The sequence below is a fragment of the Schistocerca cancellata genome, chromosome 9 (genome assembly GCF_023864275.1).
Source record: "Schistocerca cancellata isolate TAMUIC-IGC-003103 chromosome 9, iqSchCanc2.1, whole genome shotgun sequence".
Lineage (NCBI taxonomy): Eukaryota > Metazoa > Arthropoda > Insecta > Orthoptera > Acrididae > Schistocerca > Schistocerca cancellata.
The window spans coordinates 42633192-42659817 of NC_064634.1; the positions used below are offsets into that span (position 1 = coordinate 42633192).

General features: G+C 40.0%; 1 protein-coding gene across 1 annotated transcript in view; it reads left to right on the forward strand.

Moving 5' to 3' along the window:
* Window positions 1-26626, forward strand: part of LOC126101048 (2-oxoglutarate dehydrogenase complex component E1-like) — a 218218-nt gene that overhangs the window by 179351 nt on the left and 12241 nt on the right. The window contains exons 15-16 of the mRNA XM_049911711.1: window positions 4317-4439; window positions 16601-16764. Coding sequence (XP_049767668.1) covers window positions 4317-4439; window positions 16601-16764 — 287 coding nt within the window. The remainder of the gene's footprint in view (window positions 1-4316; window positions 4440-16600; window positions 16765-26626) is intronic.

Genomic DNA, 26626 nt, shown 5'->3' on the forward strand with positions numbered 1-26626 from the left:
GTTTCTGTCTCTCTCTCTGAGACTACGTCAGAAGTGAGGGGAAAATCAGTATAAATAGATGGGAAATTTTAGCTTGAAACAGTGTACCAGGTCAGTTGAGTGTCGGGATGGACATGTGCTGGTCTACGCTTATAGGGGCCAGTCTGGCAGTAATGTTATAAGTATTCTACATAAACTTGTTCTTTGATTCTATGTACTTGTTCGGGCTATATTCCGCCTCTGGGGACACAGCACTGGGACGGGACGGAACAGCAGCCTGGAACTTTGAGATCACATGGTCTGCCTGAAAGAGGGCAGTGACAGTGGTCTTCAGCAGGTCCAGGAAGGACTCCATTCCATTCCAGTCTATGGGCCACACTCGCTTTCCACCTGGCATACCGGGGTCTGGGTGAGGTGTATGCTGCGGTAGGTGCGGCAGCACTGCAGCAGCACTAGGGATGGTGACGGGTGTTGCTATGTGGCAAGCACCACTAGCGGCAAGTTGTGGCACCGCATCCAGGAGTGCGTGGGTTTGAGTCCAGTCCTGTCCTGGGAGCAGCAGCGGCTCGAGGGCCACGGTCCCATGGTTAGACAGACCAGGCCAAACTGGGCGGAGGGCGGCAAGGACCAGGGACTGTAGCAGTCTCCGGAATTGTGGGAAGCGACGCAGCACTATACGCGATGCATTGGCAGGCGGTGACCGGGGAGAGCGTGGCCAACTTCCAGCTGAGCGGCCTTGATGACAGAGCAGCGGCCTTGATGACAGAGCAGCGGCCTTGATGACAGAGCAGCGGCCTTGATGACAGAGCAGCGGCATTGGCATACCAAGTGTCTGCTTAGCTGGCTGGACTCGAGGCACACCTGCGTGTCACACGCCAACATTATGTTGCACCCATCAAATACTGTAAATTAGCCGAATAAAGTAATGCTACTGAATACCACTGTATCACTATGCACTGCCCGTTGATGCTCTCTGGAGTCCCAGGTTCGACCACTGAACCCGAAACTCAGTCTTTGGTCTGAAGACCATAATGTCAACAACAACAATGTGTCAGTACAGCCCATATAAAAATATAATGGAAATTCGAAGGGAACTAACATGGATCTCATGAACTCTTTTTTGAGTAAATTCAGAGAAAGCAGCTTGCAAGAGTTCTGTTTCATCCATCATGTGTCTCTAATAAGGGCCATGAGAATAAGATAAGAGATTAGTATGTGTGCTGAGGCATACAGAAGTAATTTTTCCATCACTCCGTGTGTCAATGGAATGGTGCAAAGTTTATAAATTGATATGAAGTACCTTCATCTCTGCACTGTGCCATAGCGTGTGGCTGTGATCCTCTGCTATAGGGAAGTGTACTATTCATTATTCTTGTTAGTGCAGTCTCTTTCCTCCAGTTTTACTTGAATAATGCCCACAGTGGCATTTTTTTATGCATTACCTGGTGTAGATTCTTGTTTTGTGTGGTCTAACTTTTGGTTCTCTAATTTTGCAGTGAGAATTGGCTCTTCAAAGGAGGGCGGCAATAATGTGTGATGAAATGCCACACAATATCATTATGTGTACTTCAGTGATGTGTCTGGGTGCACTATCAACTTGTTCATAGTCGTGAAATCTCCCATGCCCTGATACCCATATTAAAAGTACATATTTCTTGACACCATAACAAGATGATTATCTGGATTTTTTGAACTCATTTGTTGTTACATACATTTTCCAAGTACTCTGAAGGAGCTAGGAGAATCTGAAAATATTTAAAGGTTCTGCCTCCATTACTTATCTGTAACACCACTTCTTTAAACTTCACATAGTACTTTGCATGGGAAACTGTAAATTTATTTGGCAGATTAACTGTAGATACAGTGCCAGAGATAATATAGCTGCTTCTGATAGCCTTAAAATTAATGTTTATTGAAAAATGCACAAAAATGGCTAAAAGCAGCACTGAGTGTGCCTGTCTACTTGTATTGTGTCATATTATATAACACTGTGGGCTTTGCTAATAACTGTTGTAGAAATTTATTCCATCTCTGGACTGAGCTGAAAATTTATTATTATTATTATTATTATTATTATTATTATTATTACTATTATTATTACTTCTTTCCTTTCTCAGACGTTATGTCTGGTCAAAAATGGAAAGTGATGTGGACCTTGATGAAGCGTGACTTCCTTTTAACTGTACGGTATATGTTATATTGCATTTAGGAACTTTCGGGTAATTGAACATGTATCAACAATGACAGATTTCTGTAGTTGTATATATACGTTTGGATGTAGCTGTATTGCATTGATGTATTGGTGGATATTGTGTGGTATGACTCCTGTAGTTGATAGTATAATTGGTATAATGTCAACTTTATCCTGGTGTCACATGTCCTTAACTTCCTCAGCCAGTCGGATGTATTTTTCAATTTTTTTCTCCTGTTTTCTTCTGTATATTTGTTGTATTGGGTATGGATATTTCGATTAGTTGTGTTAATTTCTTCTTTTTATTGGTGAGTATGATGTCAGGTTTGTTATGTGGTGTTGTTTTATCTGTTGTAATGGTTCTGTTCCAGTATAATTTGTATTCAGCATTCTCCAGTACATTTTGTGGTGCATACTTGTATGTGGGAACGTGTTGTTTTATTAGTTTATGTTGTATGGTAAGTTGTTGATGTATTATTTTTGCTACATTGTCATGTCTTCTGGTGTATTCTGTATTTGCTAGTATTGTACATCCACTTGTGATGTGATCTACTGTTTCTATTTGTTGTTTGTAAAGTCTGCATTTATCTGTTGTGGTATTGGGATCTTTAATCATATGCTTGCTGTAATATCTGGTGTTTATTGTTTGATCCTGTATTGCAATCATGAATCCTTCCAACTCACTGTATATATTGCCTCTTCTTAGCCATGTGTTGGATGCATCTTGATCAATGTGTGGCTGTGTTAGATGATACGGGTGCTTGCCATGTAGTGTTTTCTTTTTCCAATGTACTTTCTTCGTATTTGTTGATGTTATGTGTTCTAAAGGGTTGTAGAAGTGGTTATGAAATTGCAATGATGTAGCTGATGTATTTATATGAGTGATTGCTTTGTGTATTTTGCTGGTTTCTGCTCGTTCTATAAATAATTATCTTAAATTGTCTACCTGTCCATTATGTAGGTTTTTTATGTCGATAAATCCCCTTCCTCCTTCCTTTCTGCTTAATGTGAATCTTTCTGTTGCTGAATGTATGTGATGTATTCTATATTTGTGGCATTGTGATTGTGTAAGTGTATTGAGTGCTTCTAGGTCAGTGTTACTCCATTTCACTACTCCAAATGAGTAGGTCAATATTGGTATAGCATAAGTATTTATAGCTTTTGTCTTGTTTCTTGCTGTCAATTCTGTTTTCAGTATTTTTGTTAGTCTTTGTCTATATTTTTCTTTTAGTTCTTCTTTAATATTTGTATTATCCATTCCTATTTTTTGTCTGTATCCTAGATAATTATAGGCATCTGTTTTTTCCATCGCTTCTATGCAGTTGCTGTGGTTATCCAATATGTAAGCTTCTTGTTTAGTGTGTTTTCCCTTGACTATGCTATTTTTCTTACATTTGTCTGTTCCAAAAGCCATATTTATATCATTGCTGAATACTTCTGTTATCTTTAGTAATTGGTTGAGTTGTTGATTTGTTGCTGCCAGTAGTTTTAGATCATCCATGTATAGCAAATGTGTGATTTTGTGTTGGTATGTTCCAGTAATATTATATCCATAATTTGTATTATTTAGCTTGTTGTATAGTGGGTTCAGAGCAAGGCAGAACCATAAAGGAGTTAATGAGTCTCCTTGGCATATTCCACACTTAATCCGTATTGGCTGTGATGTGATATTATTTGAATTTGTTTTGATATTGAGTGTGGTTGTCCAATTTTTCATTACTATGTTTAGAAACTTATCAATTTAGGATCTACTTTGTATATTTCCAATATTTGTAGTAACCATGAGTGGGGTACACTATCAAAAACTTTTTGGTAATCAATGTATGCGTAGTGTAGTGACCTTTGTTTAGTTTTAGCTTGATATGTCAGCTCTGCAACTATTATCAGTTCCTCTTTACATCCTCGTGCTCCTTTGCAGCAGCCTTTTTGTTCTTCATTTATAATTTTGTTCTGTGTTGTGTGTGTCATTAATTTCTGTGTAATGACTGAAGTTAATATTTTAACATTATTATTATTATTATTATTATTATTATTATTATTATTATTATTGCTGAATTTCACATAGAAGATAAAAAATGTTATTTTAATTTTAATATGACTCATTAGAATTTATCCTATTTGATTAAATGTATTGCATTTGTTTCAGGGGCCTGAGCATTCCAGTGCTCGCCTTGAGAGGTTCCTGCAGATGTCTTCTGATGATCCGGATTATTTCCCACCAGAAAGTGAAGAGTTTGGTGTTAGACAGTTACATGATATCAACTGGATTGTGAGTAAAACCTGAATTAAAATAAATTCTCCCGGTGAATTCAATGTATATTTTCTACAGGATTCTGAGATGAAAAATTATCTGGAAACCTTATTTGCATTCTATAATTGGATCTCAGTAGTTAATTTTCCAACACAAGTGGATAAAGACCATAGAACACTAGTTGATGATGTTTACTTTGATGATGCTCAAAGGAAGAAAATAAATGTATACCCAGTAACAGCTGGTCTCTCTGCTCATGAGGTGCAGTTAGTTTGGATAAACAAGTTAGTGCTTTTCAGTATAGCTACTCCTCAGTGAAAATCAGAGATAATAATTGACTCCAGGGCAGATGTTTCTAAGAATATTTTGTAAGATATGACCTGAGATGAAATTTATAATGAGCCACATGTAAAATTTAATCTGTTCCATGATAAATTCATATCATCATTTGAAAATAATTTTCACATAAGCTAATCAGAAAAGAAAAGAGAGATATATTTGTTGATGAGAACAAATGAAGATCCTACAGTAGGCACGGACTACAAAAACTACTCAAAATCACTAAGAAAAGCTTTTAATAATCAAGGAATGTACACTGTATCAGAAATGAGTAATGCCCACAAAACTTAAGTCTGTATGGGATGTAGACAGGTTAACAGGCCACAGAACATAACATCACTATTGATTTAGGTGGAAGAGCTGTAGGTGATCAGTGACAGATAGTAGCAAAGTTGGATAATTGTTTCTTAAATGGAGTAGAAAATATGGGGGTGATCAGTTCGAGAGAAAAATCAAAGCAGTAGGTTGAAAAAGTAACTTTTATAAATTCCAGTCATTTAAATCTCTCACCAACTTCTCCTTATGAAATTATGAAAAATTATGCATTTCCTCTAGAATAAAAGCTTATTTGGATTTGTTAGCTTTCTAACAGAGAACTAAAGACTTGCTCGAACAGTCCACAGGTATACTGCCGGTTCATAGTGTCCAACAGGCACAATATTTCAGAGATCAGACACGTTGCCATCGTCAGGTGCACTGACGAACTGAGCTCCTGAGGGCAGGCAGCCGATTTAAATCCCCTCCCCCTGCGGGCCGCTCTCTTCACCGTCCAAGCCCACACGCCAGCAGTCGCGAAGACGTGAGCATCGGAATCTGTCGTAGTGCCGATGTGCTTGCTACGTCCGCCCTGTTCTCCAGTTCATACTTCTTCCTGAGAGTCTTCTTAATTACATTCAGCGCTGGGTCCCAAGCCTTGCTGAGATTTTAGCCGCAATCTCGGTTGATAAGATCTTCCCTGGTGCAAATTTCGATACCCTCCCTTATAACACTGTCCCAATATTTAGAGGTCTGAGCCAGGATCTTGGTACGCTCATAATCCATGTCATGTTTCTTGGACAAACAGTGCTCTGCTAGCACCGACTTATTTGGATATTTCAGTCGAGTGTGCCTTTGATGTTCTCAGCAACGATCTTCGATGGTGCATACTGTTTGTCCAATATAAGTCTTCCCACACTCACAGGGAATTTGGTATATGCCAGCCTTCCTTGAGGTCATCTTTCACACTTCCCAGTAATGCCCGTGTTTTATTGGACAAGCCGAAGATCGTTTTAACTCTGTGTTTCTTTAATATACGGCCGATTTTCATAATAGTTGCCATTGTATGGAATAAAGGCAGTGGCTACCTCTTCTTCCGTGACTTCATGCGTCTCCACAGGTTGTGCTGTGGTGGTGGGACAGAGAGCACGTCTAATCTGCCATTCCGAGTACCCGTTTTTTTTGGAACACAGTTTTGAGGTGTTCCAATTCCTGGGGCAGATTCTCTGCATACGAGATGCTGCGTGCCCTGTGCACTGGTGTTTTTAGTACTCCATTCCTCTGAGAAGAGTGGTGGCAGCTGTCTGCATGCAGGTCCAAGTCAGTGTGCATTTTCTTCCTGTACACACTGTGGCTCAGGGTACCATCAGCTCTTCTCTTGACCATGACATCCAGGAATGGTAATCTTCCTTCTGCTTCAGTCTCCACGGTGAATTTGATGTTTTGATGTATGGAGTTTAGGTGTGTAAGGAAATCCAGGAGCTTGTCCCTACTTGGAGCCAGATGATGAACGTGTCATCGACATAACGGAAGAAACAAGTAGGTTTCCAATTGGATGACACCAAGGCTTCCTCCTCGAAGTACTCCAGGTACAAATTCACGACCACCGACAAGAGTGGGCTTCCCATTGCGACTCCATCCATTTGCTCATAGTTTTCCCCATTAAACAGAAAATACATTGAGGTCAAGACATGCCTAAAGAGTTCGGTGGTGTTCTCGTCAAATTTCTTTCCAATAAGCTCGACTGACTCTTGTAGAGGCACCCTGACAAATAGTGAAACCACGTCGAAGCTCACTAGGATATCAGTGTCTTTCAGTCTGAAGTTGTCGAGGCGTTTCACGAAATCCACAGAATTACGGATATGGTGAGGGCATTTACCTACATAGGGGCTAAATAATTCAGCCAGATATTTTTCCAGCAAGTAAGTAGGTGCCCTAATGTTGCTGACAATCGGGTGCATAGGTACCCCCCTCCTTGTGCACCTTAGAGAGTCGATAAAGTCTTGGTGGAATAGGTCCTTGAGGTGACAATTTCTTGGCGTCCCCCTCTGGTAGATCCGTGTCCTCGAGTAGAGCCCTGGTCTTGTTCACCACCTTCTTCGTGGGGTCAGTGTTGATCTTCCTATAGGAGTCATTATCTAGCAGGTGCTGCATCTTCTCAATGTAGTCCTTACGGGAAAGAACAACAGTGGCATTGCTTTTGTCAGCAGGTAAGATAACAATCTCAGAGCACTCTCTTAGGTCCCGAATGGCCGCCCTCTCTCTACTGGTGATGTTAGTCTTCATAGGTTTAGTTCTGGTCAGAGCTCGGAAGGTTTCCCGATGCACTTCTTCCTGTGAGTGTGGGAAGACTTATATTGGACAAACAGTACGCACCATCACAGATCGTTGCCGAGAACATCAAAGGCGATATGTCTGATCGCTGAAATATTGTGCCCGTTGGACACTATGAACCAGCAGTATACCCATGGACTGTTCGAGCAACAAATACGCCGGGAGAAACTGAGGAATCACAACTAAGGACTTGTTCCCATATAATAAACACTGTGTTTTTGGAAATATGTAATGCATCACTAACTCGGGTCATTTTTCCAGAGAGATTGAAATATGCCACTGTTAAACACTTCCGTGAGACAGGTAACAAGAAAGATGTCAATAACTACCATAACAAATTTTACCACTGACATCATTTTCCAAAATTTTTGAGAAGGTGATGTATTCAAAAATGGTATCCCATCAGAGCAACAGTAATATTCTCAATGAGGCACAGTTTCGATTTAAAAAAAAAAAAAAAAAAAAAAAAAAAAAGAAAAAGAAAAAACCAGAAAATGCCATTTACACTTTTACTCACCAAATTTTACAAGCATTAAATAACAAAATAGCACCAGTTGATGTTTTCTGTGACCTATCTAAGGCATTTGACTGTGTGAATCACTCTCCTAAGTAAACAGATGTCTTATGGAGCAGATAGTATAGCATTGGGAAACAACTGACTAGAACAGGGGAAAGGAGTACAGAAGAAGACTAATTCATAGCATAAAGAGAGGAAATAATGAAGGCAGGAAGGGATCAAATAGATAAAAACAGAGCCTAGTAGAAATCCTTGGATAACACAGGAAATATTGAATTTAAATGATTAATGGAAAATCTCATATAAAGATGTGAAACAAATACTAACAAAGAGATAGAGGGGCTGGCCAGTACTTACCTCAGCTCAGTACAGCCGATAGATACACATAAAACAGAACCGAAAATTTACATTCCTAGCTTTCGGAACAAATGTTCCTTCATCAGGGAGGAGAGAGGGGAAAGAAAGGGAAGAAGGGAAAGGAGATTCAGTTACTCACAACCCAGGCTATGAAGCAACAGGGAAAGGAAAATAGGGAGGGTAGCAAGGATGGAGGCATGGTTGTCAGAGGAAAGCCAAAGATATTCTACTGTAAGTACTGTGCCAGCTTCAAACCAAAGAGGATGCATACAGAAGTAAAGAGGTATATAGTGTAAAGATAAACACAACTATGTAGGATGAAAAGATGCGTGAATGGCTAAAGAGGAAAGGGAAAGAGGAGAAGACTGAAGAGTAAATGGGAGTGAGGTTGTTTAACGTAGATTCAGTCCAGGGGGATGGCGGGATGAAAGGATGTGTTGGAGTGCAAGTTCCCATCTCCGCAGTTCAGAGGGACTGGTGTTGGGTGGGAGAAGCCAAATGGCACATACGGTGTAGCAGGTTCCTAGGTCCCTAGAATTATGCTGGAGGGCATGCTCCGCTACTGGGTATTGGGCATCTCCTAGGCGGACAGTTCGTCTGTGTCCATTCATGCGCTCAGCCAGTTTAGTTGTTGTCATGCCGATGTAAAAGGCTGTGCAGTGCAGGCATGTCAGTTGATAAATGACGTGTAGTTTCACACGTGGCCCTGCCTTGAATTGTGTATGTTTTACCAGTAGCGGGGCTGGAGTAGGTGGTTGTGGGGGGATGCATGGGGCAGGTTTTGCAGCGGGGTCGGTTACAGGGGTAGGAACCGCTGGGCAGAGAAGGTAGTCTGGGAATATTGTAGGGTTTAACAAGGATGTTACGGAGGTTAGGGGGGCGACGAAAGGTAACTCTGGGTGGTGTGGGGAGAATTTTGTCAAGGGATGATCTCATTTCAGGGGTTGACTTGAGAAAGTCATATCCCTGGCGGAGTAATTTGTTGATGTTTTCGAGGCCAGGATAATATTGGGTGACAAGGGGGATGCTTCTGTGTGGTCTGGAGGTAGGAACATTGTTGTTGGACAGGGAGGAATGTATTGCTCTGGAGATCTGTTTGTGGACAAGGTCTGCAGGATAGTTGCGGGAGAGGAAAGCACTGGTCAGGTTATTGGCGTAATTGTTGAGGGATTCATCACTGGAGCAGATGCGTTTGCCACGAATACCTAGGCTGTAGGGAAAGGAGCATTTGATGTGGAATGGATGGCAGCTATCAAAGTGAAGGTACTGTTGTTTGTTTGTGGGTTTGATATGGACAGAGGTGTGGATGTGAGCTTCAACAAGATGAAGGTCAACATCCAGGAAGGTGGCTTGGGTTTTGGAGAAGGACCAGGTGAAATTCAGATTCGAAAAGGAGTTGAGGTTATGGAGGAAATTAAGGAGTGTTTCTTCACCATGAGTCCAGACCACAAAGATGTCATCTATAAACCTATACCAGGCCAGGGGAAGCAGCTGTTGGGTCTTCAGGAAAGCCTCCTCCATGCGGCCCATGAAGAGGTTGGCATAGGACGGAGCCATCCTGGTTCCCATGGCCGTTCCCCTGATTTGTTTGTAGGTCTGGCCTTCAAAAGTGAAGTAGTTATGGGTGAGGATGAAGTTGGTAAGTGTGATAAGGAACGAGGTTTTTGGAAGATCTTCGGGTGGGCGTTGGGAGAGGTAGTGCTCAAGGGCAGAGAGACCATGGGAATGTGGGATGTTTGTGTAAAGGGATGTAGCATCTATGCGACTCCCTTTACACAAACATCCCACATACCCATGGTCTCTCTGCCCTTGAGCACTACCTCTCCCAACGCCCACCCGAAGATCTTCCAAAAACCTCGTTCCTTATCACACTTACCAACTTCATCCTCACCCATAACTACTTCACTTTTGAAGGCCAGACCTACAAACAAATCAGGGGAACGGCCATGGGAACCAGGATGGCTCCGTCCTATGCCAACCTCTTCATGGGCCGCATGGAGGAGGCTTTCCTGAAGACCCAACAGCTGCTTCCCCTGGCCTGGTATAGGTTTATAGATGACATCTTTGTGGTCTGGACTCATGGTGAAGAAACACTCCTTAATTTCCTCCATAACCTCAACTCCTTTTCGAATCTGAATTTCACCTGGTCCTTCTCCAAAACCCAAGCCACCTTCCTGGATGTTGACCTTCATCTTGTTGAAGCTCACATCCACACCTCTGTCCATATCAAACCCACAAACAAACAACAGTACCTTCACTTTGATAGCTGCCATCCATTCCACATCAAACGCTCCCTTCCCTACAGCCTAGGTATTCGTGGCAAACGCATCTGCTCCAGTGATGAATCCCTCAACAATTACGCCAATAACCTGACCAGTGCTTTCCTCTCCCGCAACTATCCTGCAGACCTTGTCCACAAACAGATCTCCAGAGCAATACATTCCTCCCTGTCCAACAACAATGTTCCTACCTCCAGACCACACAGAAGCATCCCCCTTGTCACCCAATATTATCCTGGCCTCGAAAACATCAACAAATTACTCCGCCAGGGATATGACTTTCTCAAGTCAACCCCTGAAATGAGATCATCCCTTGACAAAATTCTCCCCACACCACCCAGAGTTGCCTTTCGTCGCCCCCCTAACCTCCGTAACATCCTTGTTAAACCCTACAATATTCCCAGACTACCTTCTCTGCCCAGCGGTTCCTACCCCTGTAACCGACCCCGCTGCAAAACCTGCCCCATGCATCCCCCCACAACCACCTACTCCAGCCCCGCTACTGGTAAAACATACACAATTCAAGGCAGGGCCACATGTGAAACTACACATGTCATTTATCAACTGACATGCCTGCACTGCACAGCCTTTTACATCGGCATGACAACAACTAAACTGGCTGAGCGCATGAATGGACACAGACGAACTGTCCGCCTAGGAGATGCCCAATACCCAGTAGCGGAGCATGCCCTCCAGCATAATTCTAGGGACCTAGGAACCTGCTACACCGTATGTGCCATTTGGCTTCTCCCACCCAACACCAGTCCCTCTGAACTGCGGAGATGGGAACTTGCACTCCAACACATCCTTTCATCCCGCCATCCCCCTGGACTGAATCTACGTTAAACAACCTCACTCCCATTTACTCTTCAGTCTTCTCCTCTTTCCCTTTCCTCTTTAGCCATTCATGCATCTTTTCATCCTACATAGTTGTGTTTATCTTTACACTATATACCTCTTTACTTCTGTATGCATCCTCTTTGGTTTGAAGCTGGCACAGTACTTACAGTAGAATATCTTTGGCTTTCCTCTGACAACCATGCCTCCATCCTTGCTACCCTCCCTATTTTCCTTTCCCTGTTGCTCCATAGCCTGGGTTGTGAGTAACTGAATCTCCTTTCCCTTCTTCCCTTTCTTTCCCCTCTCTCCTCCCTGATGAAGGAACATTTGTTCCGAAAGCTAGGAATGTAAATTTTCGGTTCTGTTTTATGTGTATCTATCGGCTGTACTGAGCTGAGGTAAGTACTGGCCAGCCCCTCTATCTCTTTGTTAGAAATATTGAATTTAATTGATGAAAGGAGAAAATATAAAAATATAGCCAATTAAGCAGGTGAAAGAGAATACAAACATTTAAAAACTGAGATTGACAGGATTGCAAAATGGCAAAGCAGTAATGGTTGGAGGACAAATGTAAGAATTTAGAAGCATATTTCACTAGAGGAAAGATCAATACCTTCGACAGGAAAATTGAGAGACCATTAGAGAAAAGAGAAGCAACTTTATGACAGGATTGAGCTTACCCCCCCAATGTTGTTCAACTTTACATTCAGAAAGCAGTAAAGAAACCAAAGAAAAATTTGGAAAAAGAATTGGGGGAAGAAATAAAAACTTTGAGGTTTGCAGATGACATTTTATTTCTGTTAGAGACGGCAAAGGGAGGGCAGTTGAATAGAATGGACATTGTCTTGAAAGGTGGATATATGGTGAATACCAACAAAAGTAAAACAAAGGTAATTGAATGCAGTTGAATTAAACGAGAAGAGGGGTGAAGGAAAAGGACTGGTGAGATTTAGGACATGAAGAGAACTCAGAAAAGTTGCACAGAACCACAAGTCAGAGGATACTTACTAAACAGGATGAGAAGGAAAGACTGATTGTTTGGGACAGCACTGGGTACTTTCCTTCAACCTTCTTCCTTTCCTTTCAACTCTTCAGCCAGAAGGAGCCACTGGTTCCGAAAGCTTGCATATTTCAACACCTTTTTATGCTTGTGGTCTCCTGCTGCCAATTTTTGAGCAGATTTTTTATCTATCCACTTAGTCTATATTTTCAAAAACCAATTGATATTTATAGAGACATAAAAAATTTGAGGTATTCTTTCAGCTGTTCATTAGAAGTATACTCCTAGTCTGTAGGTACTGATGGTAGTATGTTGAGCCAACTATAGTCACCCAGTGAGTTTGAATTGTCACTCTTGGGTATTGGTCGAATTAAGCATTATTTCCACTCATTAGGACATGTACTACAAATGAGAGTGAAATTGAAGATGCCTCTAAGAACTGAAAGAGTAATATTTAAAATGTTTTTAATTGCACCTAACTCACTCCATCATTACCTGCTGCTCTAGCAAGGATTATCTTAGTTCCTTTCCACACTGTATGCATAGATAAAGGTTTTCAGAGAACCACATTGTTGGAATGGTACTTTCGTGTGGCTGTGTCAGTCAATTTGAGCAATAATTTTTTTTTCACCCAATTCAATTCTGATTCAGTACATCCTCATTAATTACGCAGTCTCCTCATCCACTCTAATAGTATTTTCTTGTAGCAACACATCTCAAATGCTTATATTCTCTTAATTTCTGAACTGTTCGTCATCCACATTTCGTTTCTGTACAGAGCTGCGCGCCAGACAATTATCTGTACACTAATATTTTCTCTCTCTTACACTACAGACAAATTGGACTTCCTTTTCTTAACTTGTCCTCCATTTTTGCTAGCATTCTCTCAATGCATCAGATAAAAATTATTTTTGTCTTCTGCAATAATTTGTTTTTTGACCATTTCTGTCATTTTCTGTTTGCTTTAATCCATTTGTAAAAATGTTTAGCATTTAATTCTGTTCAAACATGTGTCCTTGATCTGGAGAAGTAGTCTGTCGCCAATTTTCATATTTCACAATTTTCAAATTTCTTTGGTTGAAGCAATGAACAGCCTCTGAACTTTTTCATATGTCAGTTCTGTTGCAAACACATCATAATATTCTGTACAATATTAAGTACACATATGCTGCCCACACAATTAAATGGTCACTGTCAAACTATGTCCAGTGGAAGGCTTGACCATCTAGTTGCAGGCACCCTCTTCCCCACCACTTCCTCCCAACCTTCTTCTGAGCTTCTGTGCTTCATATCTTTCATATTTATGTATCACACCTCATTAATACAACCACTGTCAGGCTGCAGCATTAGAGATAAAGTATCTCTGGGGTCGCTCACACGTATTCATCATATGGGAAACTACAATAAACAGTATACGCTTTGTATGCATCAAATTTTTCTATTTTTTGAGAGTTTCGTCTGTGCTCTAGGAGTCTTTCTATTTATCAAACTTTGCTTGTTAACACACATCCATGAAACAGAGATGTGAGAGGAAGACTGAGATAAACATTAAGTTAGAAATTTATTGCGTTTTTAATGTGCTAAATCACAGTTGCATAAATATTAAAGCATTATGGTGTTAATGCATCCTACATTAATCCCAAAATATATGTAATGAGTTAAGTGATTATTTTGATGATGTATATAGTTTACTGACATTTTCTGCCACCAGTCATAACTTTCTTGGGTAGAAAGTGATCAGCTGTTGTGGCTTACTTAACTTGCTGATTGTTGAATTCAGTTCTGATATAGTTTCTCCATTTAAAATATTTTCTGGGCTGAGTTTTTATACTATGCACTTTGTGACCTGTTCACTAGCAAAAAGCATAACTTGGATGCATTCATTTTTGCTATTGTGGATGGTAGGTCAGCAGCCGATAAGTATGTGAAAACCATCAGCTATAAGGTCATCTCGAGTTTATTTTATAGGCTATCAGTTTCAGTGATATAATACACCTTCACCAGGCTGTCTATTCTAGATAGTGGATGGCTCTTTCGCACTATCTAGAATAGAGAGCTTGATGATGGCATATTAAACCACTGAAACCAGCAGCCTATAAAATAAATTGTAGATAAACTTACAGCTGATGGTTTTTTTATATTTATTACAACAAATAACATACTCAGAATGTAGTGAAATACTTTTAAGTTATGTTTATTATATTACATTACATTACATCACATCACATATAAAACTGACATGGATTTACTGATCACAAAACTGAATCGAGATTAGTCTCTCATGTCTGCTGCCCCCGATGCTTTTGCAACATGAAGCAATTGGAAAACTTTTCTTCATTTGCTCAAACAGTCCACAGATATAATGCCAGTTCATAGTGTCCAACGGGCACATTATTTCGGCGATCAGACAAGTTGGTGGTAGCAGAGCACTGTTTGTCCAAGAAACACGACATGGATTATGAGCGTACCTAGATCGTGGCTCAGGCCTCTAAATATTGGGACAGCGTTATAAGGGAGGCTATCGAAATTCACACTAGGGAAGATCTTATCAACCGAGATTGTGGCTACAATCTCAGCAAGGCTTGGGACCCGGCATTGAATGTAATTAAGAAGACTCAGCAAGAAGTATGAACTGGAGACCAGGGCGGACGTAACAAGCAAATAGACGCTACGACAGATTCCGATGCCCACGTCTTCGCGACCGCCAGCGAGCGGATGGTGAAGAGAGTGGCCTGCGGGGGGAGGGGATTTAAATCAGCTGCCCACCCTCAGGAGCTCAGTTCATCAGTGCACCTGACAATGGCAACATGTCTGATCCCCGAAATATTGTGCCCGTTGGACACAATGAACCGGCAGTATACCCGTGGACTGTTCGAGCAACAAATACGCCAGGAGAAACTGAAGAATCATTTCTTCATATTGTTCAAATTGAGCAGAATTAATTTAAAATGAAATTTATGTGCTTTCACAATACTGGTTACAGATTTTAGCTTGACAAATGATGCCAACAGACCTGATATACTTAGTATGTTGAAATAAATTGGTTTTTACATTGAACTTCCATGAAATATTCACTGACAACAGTACATTGCGTAATTCCATTAATTACTTCATAATTACACCATGACTTTTGGTGCTAACACAATTTCAGTGTCCTTACGCTGAGTTCTTTCATTATTACTGTTGCTCTCTTGTATACTGTTTTTACAAAGAAGTGTGCATTTATATTTGGTTTAACATACTTTGGATCTGCAGTACTATCCTCCCATATGTTGATCGCAGTTGCATATTGTGCAGTTAATTTCATCATAAGTTAATATTAATTTTTCATTGATATGGTGAGTGTGAAATAATACAATTGAAAGTTGTGCATTTATATGACCTCACTTAAAGATCGCCTAATAATACCACAGTGTCCATAATGTATGGTATTGTTATCTGTGTTACATACTGCTTTATTGCGCTACATTTTATGGTGGTATTATGGCTGCTACCATGAAACAAACACTTTCAATGATCAGTATGCAAAAATTTTGCTAATTTTCTTTTTTGCTATTTATGCTCCAGTGTGCAAGACTAACAAAGATAAATTAACTTCCTCAAAGATGACATTTTTATAAACTTTAGTGTAATACATGTTGTGATGAACATTTCATGACAAGTTAAAAATACGTGCTACTCTGGACTCGGTGCCATATCGTAATAAATAAATGAATGACAAGCTAAAACCTTGATTCTGTCTGTAAGGAACACATGGATTGCAGAGTTCATAGTACATTATCTGTCAAAGTTAAAGATCCTTGTTTGGACCACAGTTCAGCACACCAGCACACAATGCTAACTTGTCACATAATCATTGCTTCACCTTATTCCAAATTTGTGTGTGTGTGGGGGTGGTTTCTTCAGAAAGACTTACCTTAGGGGGAGTGTGTGTGCACGCGCCTTTTTCCCCCTAAGGTAAGTCTTTCCACTCCCGGGATTGGAGTGACTCCTTACCCTCTCCCTTAAAACCCACATCCTTTCATCTTTCTCTCTCCTTTCCCCTTTCCTGATGAAGCATCTGTGGGTTGCGAAAGCTTGAAATTTGTGTGTGTGTTTGTGTATTTTTTATTGTGCCTATCTACCAGCGCTTTCTTGTTTGGTAAGTCACAGCATCTTTGTTTTTTATATATATTTTTCCCACGTGGAATGTTTCCCTCTATATATATATGGTGTCAGACCTTAAATATAAAGCTGGATATTGTTTCACCTATAACAGGTAGCAAACTGCTCAACACCAGCCAACTACTTCCACATTCTCCGACGGCAGATAGCCCTTCCATTTCGCAAGCCCCTCATTTTGATGACTCCAAAGTCACTTTTGCGTCATCCTGAGGCCAGATCAAGTTTTGATGAAATGACTGAAGAAACGCAATTTCTCAGGTAGATTAAATACATATTTTATTAGTCTAGAAAAGGGGAAATAAGTTTCTTGATTGTAATAAACAAAAAGTATGCAAGGGAATTTTGTAATTGAATCCATTGTTTATGCTGATTAAAAAAATGTTGTATTCCTTGTTGCTGTGGGGAGATAATTTCATAATAGTTTAACTTTGTTATTTGTAAAATTTGATAACTTTACATCTTTTTAAATGAAGTGGCGTACATATTTTAACTGAAAATTTGTTACTCGTTATATTTTAAAAACGTGTGTCACATTTATCAAAAGCCAATCACTGTGTGTTCAGGAAAGGGCTCTGAATTAGTATGATGTTAAATTTATTTACAGCTCTGTTGGATGACAACACCTGTTAAAGTGTTTTAAATTTTTTTCTCCTTCTTGGAAATTTTCTGGGGAAGTTCGGACATAAAGATGACAGTAGTTTACTGCATTACACACAATTTTTGAATAAACAAAGGAAAGGAAAGGAAAGATGGCAGCCAAGTTGAACGTAAATTTCGGTAGTAAAAGGAAAATGTGTGCAAGTTGTAAGAATGAAATACTGAAGTTGAACGAATGGATATCCAGTCTACAGGTTACAGTCGATGCTCAAAAGGTGGAAATAAGTAAACTACAAACTGAAAAATGTGAGACGCTAATGAAGAAAGAAGACTCAGTCTCGGAAAAATGGAAGATAATGACTGAAGGAAGGTATACTCAGAAGGTAAAAGATCTGAAAGACAGTGAAAATTTAGTGAAAAAAAAAAAAACGCCTTTGACGTGCTTTCTGCCATGGATTCAGTGAACATGTCGGAAAGGGTTGAAAAGTTGGAAAACAAAGTAGGCAAACCGTTGCTTGTTTTAAGTAGGTCAAACAGTGAAAATACTGCATCAGGAGATATTGTAAAAACTCCGAAAATAAGTGCGAACACCTACACTAACACAGACTTCAATGCAACAAAGGAAACTACGTTGAAAAATGTATCTCGAGTGAAACTGCAAACTGAAGAACCTTTAGAGCATGTGCGGCAAAAAGACAACACTAGTCAGGTGAGTAGAAGAACCTTAAATCCTCTGGTTACCAAAAGTGTGAAACACAAAACCATCTGTGTGTTAGGTGATAGTCACGACTGTGAAATTTCTGCAATGTTGACGAGAACAGGTAGTTTCAAGGCATCTGGTTTCATAAAGCCAGGGGCTCCATTGTGTGAAATAACAGACCTAACATCATCAACTGACGTAGCTAGTTTGAGTAAAGATGATTTCACCATTTTAATAGGAGGATCAAACGACATCTATAGAAACGAGACATACAAGGTTATTACACAAATGAGAAAATGTTTAAATAATTTTACCCACACAAATGTACTCATGGTGAACATCCCACATTGTCATGATTTACCATCCTGGTCGTGTGTGAACTGCGAAATTAATGTTGCAAACGAGTGTATCACTGAAATATGCACTAACTTTAAGAATGTCGATATTGTAGATATAAACATATTGCAGCGAAGGTTCCATACAGTCCATGGACTTCATTTAAATACGCTGGGAAAGAAATTACTCTTCGAAAAAATATGTACTCACATCTCGAAGAAGAGTGAAGAGAAAAGTATAGATAACAAACAAACAGAGATTACGAAGTGCTTTAGAAGAGTTACAAGCTGTTCCATTGACCAAACACAAATTACCAAGTGGTTTAAACCGATCAGGGGAGAAACAAATAATAAAGTTGTCAGCCAAATGAAAATTACGAAATGATTTAAACCGAAGAGGACAGATGTGGGTGAAGCAAAACTCATACAAGCTCCAGAAGTTAACTCACCTGCTGATTGCCACCAGCAAACAGAAACCACACACAAGAAAGATACTGAAAATTTTTTAGGGTAAGTGCTGTATTAGAAATGCCATTAGATAAAGAATCAGAAACCGTTTCAACTAAAGTTCCTAAATACCCAGATTTTGCTGTACTACACCATAATGTTCAGTCACTCACAAATAAAATTTCCATGTTGGAAGCACCACTCCAGTATGCACTAAATGTAGACATAATTTGCATTACTGAACATTGGCTATGAAATGACAAAGTAAAATTAACCTCAATCTCAGGATATAGATTAGCAAGTCATTTTAGTTGAGAGTTTTACAAACATGGTGGCTCTGCTATTTTTGTGAAAGAACAAAGTTCTGTGATGTCAGTAAAAGTTATATTGACCCAATTGAAAAAGACTTTGAACTTTCCATTACTAAACTGCCAGAGCTTAATTTCATAGTTATTACCATATATAGAGCACCAAATGGAAACCTGCCAGTCTTCATGAATAAACTAGAGGTTCTGCTGAACAGGATCAGTACACTAAATATGAAAATAGTGCTTTGTGAGGATTTCAATATTGATTTTTCAAAAGACAGCAGCAGCAGAGATGCTTTGATAAATATGACCAACAGATTCAATATGATCCCCACAATACACTGCCCAATAAGATTAACAGAATGCACAAATTGCATTATTGAGCACATATTCATATCAGATACAAATTACAGTTTCACAAGCAGAGTACTGAATCGCCACTCAGAACAATGTTGATAGCATGTACATGAGTTTTCAGAGCATCTTTCTTCACTATTTTAATGTAGCATTTCCAAAAGTAGTATAAACAGTAAAACCTAACAATAATAAGCAATGGGTAACTAAAGGCATATAAATTTCCAGTGAGAGAAACAGATTTCTGCAGTACTGTTGTATGAAATATAGAGTAACATGAGAATTCGCAGATTATTCAAAAGCCTACACAAGAATCTATGGTAGAGTAGTCAAAGAGGCAAAAATTATGTGGAATGACAATTTGATAAGAAACTTGTAGTCCAGCTCCAAAGAATAAGAATGTATCATTAACACTAGAAGGCTCAAAAGTCACAGACCCAAATTCAGTTGTGGAAAAATTCAATGAATACTTCACTTTTCTAGCTGAAGACCTCACTCAAGTACACTGTCAAGGACCAGTACAAAGTTTCTCCAGCAAGTCAGTGATCTTGAATGCTTCCATGTATGTTTATGAAACAAACCCCAATGAAATTATAAGTAAAATTAAATCATTAAGCAATAAAATGTCAAGTCGTCTTGATGAAGTACCTGATTTCATATTGAAAGCATGTGCTCACCAATAGCAAACCCCTTGGCAAAAATTTTCAACCTGTCTTTAAAAACTGGTGTATTTCCAGATATTTTTAAAATAGCAAAATTTTCACCACTGTCAAAAAAAAAAAAAAAAAAAAAAAAAAAAAAACACCATTCTTCTGAAAAAATATCAAACTACCGACCCGCGTCACAGTTAAGTTCCTTCTCAAAAATTCTAGAATAACTCTTCTACGACAGGCTTTTAAAGTTTCATAAATAAATATGCACCTCTTACAGTACAACAACATGGTTTTAGAAAGTCTAAATCTACACAAACAGCAATTTTCGAATTCTTAGACTGCATTTTAAAATCCCTTGATCAACATAAATTAGCTGCAGGTATTTTTCTAGACCTATCAAAAATCTTTGATGTCCTGGACCATAACATTCTGCTCGAAAAAGTAGAAAGACGAGGATTAAGAGGTGTAGCACATAGCTGGTTGTGTTCATACCTAAAAAACTGCAGGCAGAAAGTATTACTTCAGTATGAATTCAACAAAATGTATAAAACAAGAAACAACTCCTTTCTTTCTAGTGAATTACCAATAAAATATGGTGTACCGCAGGGCTCAATCTTAGGTCCACTGCTCTTCTTGATTTATGTGGACGACTTAGTTGAATATAAGAGTCCCACAAAAACTATCCTGTTTGCCGATGACACTGTGGCATTGATCCATGGATCGATAGGCCAGAACATCATATGTGTATTATGTCTTCGAATTGATCTTTGTTTTGTATACTTCCGGGACCTCAGTTCCTGCCTAGTCTTCGACCTGTACATTTGTTTGTGTAATAAAAGTATTAATGATTATAAGAGAGAACTGTGGTCATTACCTTACAACCTTGATATCTCCTTCAGTGGTGACCTCGAAGTTTGAATAATCCATCAAACTGAGTACAAAGTGGCTACCGTGCCAGCTTCCGCGTTCCATATGGGCCTTTGTCTGCTACACAATGGCCTTCTACAACACGCCGCCGCTGCCCGGTTTTCACTAGCAACAGCAACTAAATTCAAGCATGCCAGCTGTAGTCAGTGCCTGACGTGAATTTCCGCAGTCCTATAGCCTCGAGAACCCAGGGACCACGTCAGGTGCAATGGTTTTGAACATGACGCCAGCAGTTTCTGACTCCGGCTTTGTTAGCCCCGAAGTGCTTCAGTTTTCGCCACACAGCAGTACAAGAAACCACTACACACTGGTACCGAACTTTAATGCAAGTACTGTAAATAGTGGGAAGCATAGTTTTCATAATGTGCCACAACAGGACGCCTTTTTGAATGTGCAAGCTTGATGTGTGTATCACTCCGCACCGGTTGCACACTACGTGAATGACATTCGCCAGCCTGTTACTCCGAGTGTTCATCAGTGCAGTTATTTGAGCGCGTCAGGTTCCACCAAGCTCATCATTGACTCTGTGATGGACAATTTCGCTGCAGATGTGGAGGACCAATTGCATAATAACCTGTCGAGCAACAGTCGTGACCACTTTGACCTTCCGCTGCAACAACCGGTCCTGCTTCGCTCCATGCCGGGCTTCCTGCTAACGGATTTTGCTTCCCCTCCAGCTACTATGAACACAGCTGGCACGTCTGCTTCCCCTCTACTGCCCTCACGACACAGAGTTAACTTTGACTTGCCTACTCCTGTGTCCACGAGTGGCTGCCCACATTCTTCGACCGCCAGTTCGTTGAATCTACCGAAACTTCTGGCATTCAAACCTGCTCACCCGGAATTCTCGTTCAACCTGGTCAAGCAAACTTTCTGTGTCTGTGCACTTGATGACAACACCCGTTACACATGCCTCATGAACCACCTCCACGACCGTGTTGATTTAATTTATGACCTGGTTAAGTCACCTCCTCCGAACAAGAAGTACGCTACAGCTAAACAAGCAATGCTGGAACATGTCTCCAAGACATCAAGGAAATTCATTCAACAACATACCACCCCTAAAGCAACAGTCTCGTGGAACGTTGGCATAGGACGCTTAAGACGGCCCTATGTTGCCATGGCCTCCTTTGGACAGAAGCCCTGCCATTCATCTTACTCAGTTTGGGGACCACTTTCAAGGAAGACTTTAAAGGCTCAGTGACAGAGTTCGTCTATGGCCAATCCCTTACACTGCCAGGCGAACCTATTGCTCCTACTCCAGTCGCCAAACTGTCCGAACTGCCATCCTTGGTAGAACGGGTGAGGTTACACTGTAACAAGCTTCAACCCGTGTCCCCTTCCAGCCACACTTCACCGCACACATATGTTTCCAAGGCAATCGACACTTGCGAATTTGTGTTCCTTCACAATGACACTGTAAAAGCACCATTACAGCCCCCTTACACAGGCCCACACAGAGTTGTCAAACGAACCAGTAACACAATGGACATCGTAATTAAGGGCTCAGTAATTACTGTCTCCCTCAACAGGGTTAAACCTGCTCACGTCAAGTTTTCCCCTACCTCACCCACCGCTGACGAGACCATGCTCTCTGGCCACCCTCGACCTTCTTCCTCTGCTCATGATTCGCGTAAACTCATGCCTACACTGGCCCCGTCAACGAGCCCACAGTTATTCTGGGGTTTTCCATCTCCCGGCTCCCATAGCAGAGGCCCCAGCTCCCAGGGCTCTAATATAACAGTTCCATCTTCGTGCAACAGCACACCACGCTGCTCTTCTAACCGGTGCAGCCTGCAGATTCCGGCCACGCCCACTCAGACCTCACGGTCTGACATTCACCCGCCTACTCTCAGCACACCACCCTCACCGTGCTATCGTTCCCCCACCCCACTGGCTCAGCATACCTCTCTGTTAGCAGGTGCCACTTATGAGCTCTCTACCCACATTAATCCTAATGACATATGTGGTTTATCTGTCGTCATTAGTGGTGATACCGCATTAGTGCTGCTTGCGTGTGACGATTCGTGTGACTTTTTAGGTGGTGTGTCAAAATGTGTAGTGAAGCATTTCAAAATCTCTCGAAGTGCTACTTGTGGCAACCTATGTGCTTACGTTAGGCCAAGTGGAAAGATGATCATTAGGTTCCCAGCCGACGACACCCTTCCACACCAGTGCTCCCGCACTGGCCGACGACTACGACCGTTGACGTCGCTTCAAGACTTCAGCATCAGCATTCCAGGATTTGCTCCATGCTCTCCTCCCACACCCACATGGCCCGTGCCATTAAGACACGGAGGAACTCACTGTAACCCACTTAAACTCTCACCAACCCCCCTCCCCCACCCATCACCACCTTCAGCAGGTACGTACTCCATACTGCAGGGGGGGGGGGGGGGGGGGGGGCGGCTATGTGGCGTCGATCCACGGATTGATAGGCCAGACCATCATATGTGTATTATGTCTTTGAGTTGATCTCTGTTTTGTATACTTTCGGAACCTCAGTTCTCCCCTAGTCTTCTACCTGTAAGTTTGTTTGTGTAATAAAAGTATTGGTGATTAGAAGAGAGAACCGTGGTCATTACCTTACCACCTTGATATCTCCTTCAACATCAACATATTGCTCACTGGATCCAGTCCAGAAACTTTGCAGTCCACAGCAGAAAGTTCTATGAAAAGACTTTATGAGCGATTCACAAAAAACAAACTCATTATAAATACTGAAAAAACTGTGTGTGTCAATTTTCATTTAATTCCTCCAACTAATCAAATGTCTATTCAAGCCCAATTAAAAAATGATCCCCCAGAAAATCTAAGTGTCACAAAATTCTTGGGTCTTTGGGTTCAGCAAGACTTAAAATGGGACACACACATAAATAACTTGTCTAGAAAACTATCATCTGTGTGCTATGGCCTAAGAATTTTAAAGGCTACAACAAGCAAAACAACAGTACTGCAGGCATACTGCACACAGTTTCACTCACTAGTCCGATATGGGATCGTTTTCTGGGAATACTCAACTCACAGTGTAAAGGTTTTTAGAATGCAAAAAAGAGCTCTAAGAATAATTTGTGGCCTTAAAAAGATGGAGTCCTGTAAATCCCATTTTACTGAGCTTGATGTTCTAAATGTTCCAAGTTTATTCATTTATGAAACTATCTTGTTCACTAGGGACTGCCTCCTGAAAACAGGTAAACTGCTACAGAACAAAAATGTACACAACTATAGTACCAGAAAGGAATCAAATATACATCAAAAATATCACAGAACAACCACCTACCAGAGGAGCATAATTAACATTGGTGTAATACTACACAATAAGATACGAGAGGAAATAAAAAATGCTACTCATCCAATATTTAAAGTTAAACTAAAGGCATTTCTAATTAAGCACTGTTTCTATTCTGTCAGAGAATTTCTGAATACATAACAAAATTAATTGTAATAGGTACCTATTTTTAATTTGTCTACTATTTTGATAATACTATTTATTATTGTAACTTATCTTTGACCTGTCCAATATCAATTGTACAATTTGTGCTGTATGATAAAACTGGACCAATAAACAATCAAATCAAATCAGAATTTCTCACACAGGAACAATGTTTAGTAGCACCTAAATATATGTAAGAGAACATGGGGCATTTAAATTTGTTTGTTAAAAAGCGGCTAAGAGAAGAATGAAGTCAATATTTTCTTGCAAGAATGTAACTCCCTCACACAATAATTTTTCTGTAGAAAATATTAATATTTGTTTATGATTTGCATGAAAGTATGTTTTGATACCCCACCTGCACAACATGAAATAATTAGCATTGAGATTAGACTTGTTCTTCTACATGTCAGTATCACCTATTAAAGTTAAATTTTAAACACAGATTTGAAGCAGTGCTTTCATGGACTACAGTATTAACTTTTATTTTCAGACAATTTTTTTTCTTTCAGCTAGCAACCCTGGTTTCACCACAACAAATACAGAGAAAAGGTTCAAAGAAACAGTAAAAGATGCAATAGATACATTCAATCAATCTGTGAACACAATAATACTATTCTATTCTCATCCTCCTAAACGGAAACCTTTTCCATGGTGGTGGAAGAAGATCACAGATGTCATCATAGAATGATATAGGGCTGTATGACAACATAGGCGTCACCACTCTACCTAAAACTTAATTTTAAAAGGTCAAGGGCAAAAGCAAAAGAAGAAAGAATATTGGGATTGATATGTTTCTTCTGTGGAAGCACAAACCAATTACAATGGGTTAGTGTCATGATGTCCACTAACGGACTCCAGGGAATCCTCGATGAAGGAGAAATTAACGCAAGTTCTGTGAAATTCCTGAAATTTTAGCAATATATTATGCAGAAATGTTGGCATCTATTACCATACTAATTTTACTCAACATCGGCTTTTAACTGAACTTAATACTATATCTTTTATGTTAACAAACTTGACAACCTGCAGTGCACACTTTACAGCCTGGGAACTACATAATGTTTTAAAGCAATGTAGAGATAAGTTCCCAGGAGCAGACAACATCCATAATCAAATGTTTCAACATCTTGGTGCAAATAGTAAAAGCTCTGTTCCACAGAGTTTTTCACAAGATATGACAAGGCAGCAAATTTCCCCTTCAATGGGGAAAGGGTACATCAATACCCCTGCCAGGACAAGACCACAAAACTAAAACTAGTTACAAACTGATCAACGTAACAAGCAAGTTGGGAAAATTATTAGGAAGGATGGTTAATGAGTGGCTTCATTGGTGTGTGTGGAATCTGGAAATCTCCTTTTTCAATTTCAGTGCAGATTCCAAATATTTTACACTACCACAGATCATCTCATATGATTGGAGTTGCGATGCAAAAGGCCTTTGTGAACTACCAACAAATGATCGCAGAGTTGTTTTTTTTTTTTTTTTTTTTTTTTTTTTTTTTTTTTTTTTTTTTTTTTTTTTTTGCACAAGATGTACATGATAGTGTCACATTTTATTCTGCATTTGGAAATTTACTAGTCTCCATCCAAAGTTTTTTTTTTATTTCTTAGACTATTTAGAATCAAGGTTGGTTCCACACCTAGTAACCAATACATGCAAGAAGGTGCAGTTTTAGAATGGGGCACCTTTAAGTGCCACACTTTTTACAGCTGCAGTAAATGGTATAGTAAATGCAGTGGGACATACAATCACACTGGTATTATATGTTGGTCATATTTGTTTATATTATAGCAACTAGTCACATTTGTTTATATTATAGCAAGTAGTGTTATGTACAGCAGAGTGCCAGCTACAGATAGCTATACAGAAGGCACAAAAGTGAATGCAAAATCATGGAGACTGTTTCCCTGTTTCTAACCAACTAAATCAATATTTGTGACTTTTGTAGAATATAGCCTGCCTATTATCATCCAGAACAATACCTTGAAACACAGTTATTGGAAGTAACTTCTTTTTGATTATATACTTAACATGGTTCTACATATGCGCCAACTCAAGACTTCCTGCATGGAAAAATTTGGTACTCATTTCCTTGCTAATGGATCCTGGGGTGCCATATCGAACAGTTTCATTATCATTTTATAAAGTGCTAATTTTATCCCTTTTGAACTATGGAAGTATTGTTTATGGATCAGCAGCACCATCAGTACTAGATCCTGGTCGTCATAATCAGATCGGTTTGGCAACTGGAGCTTTTCAGACAAGTCTTTTTGTTGATGTTGGAGTACAAACACTGAAAATATGACACCAAAAAAAATTATTTAACTATGCAGTCCCAATTAATCAAATTTCACAATACAAA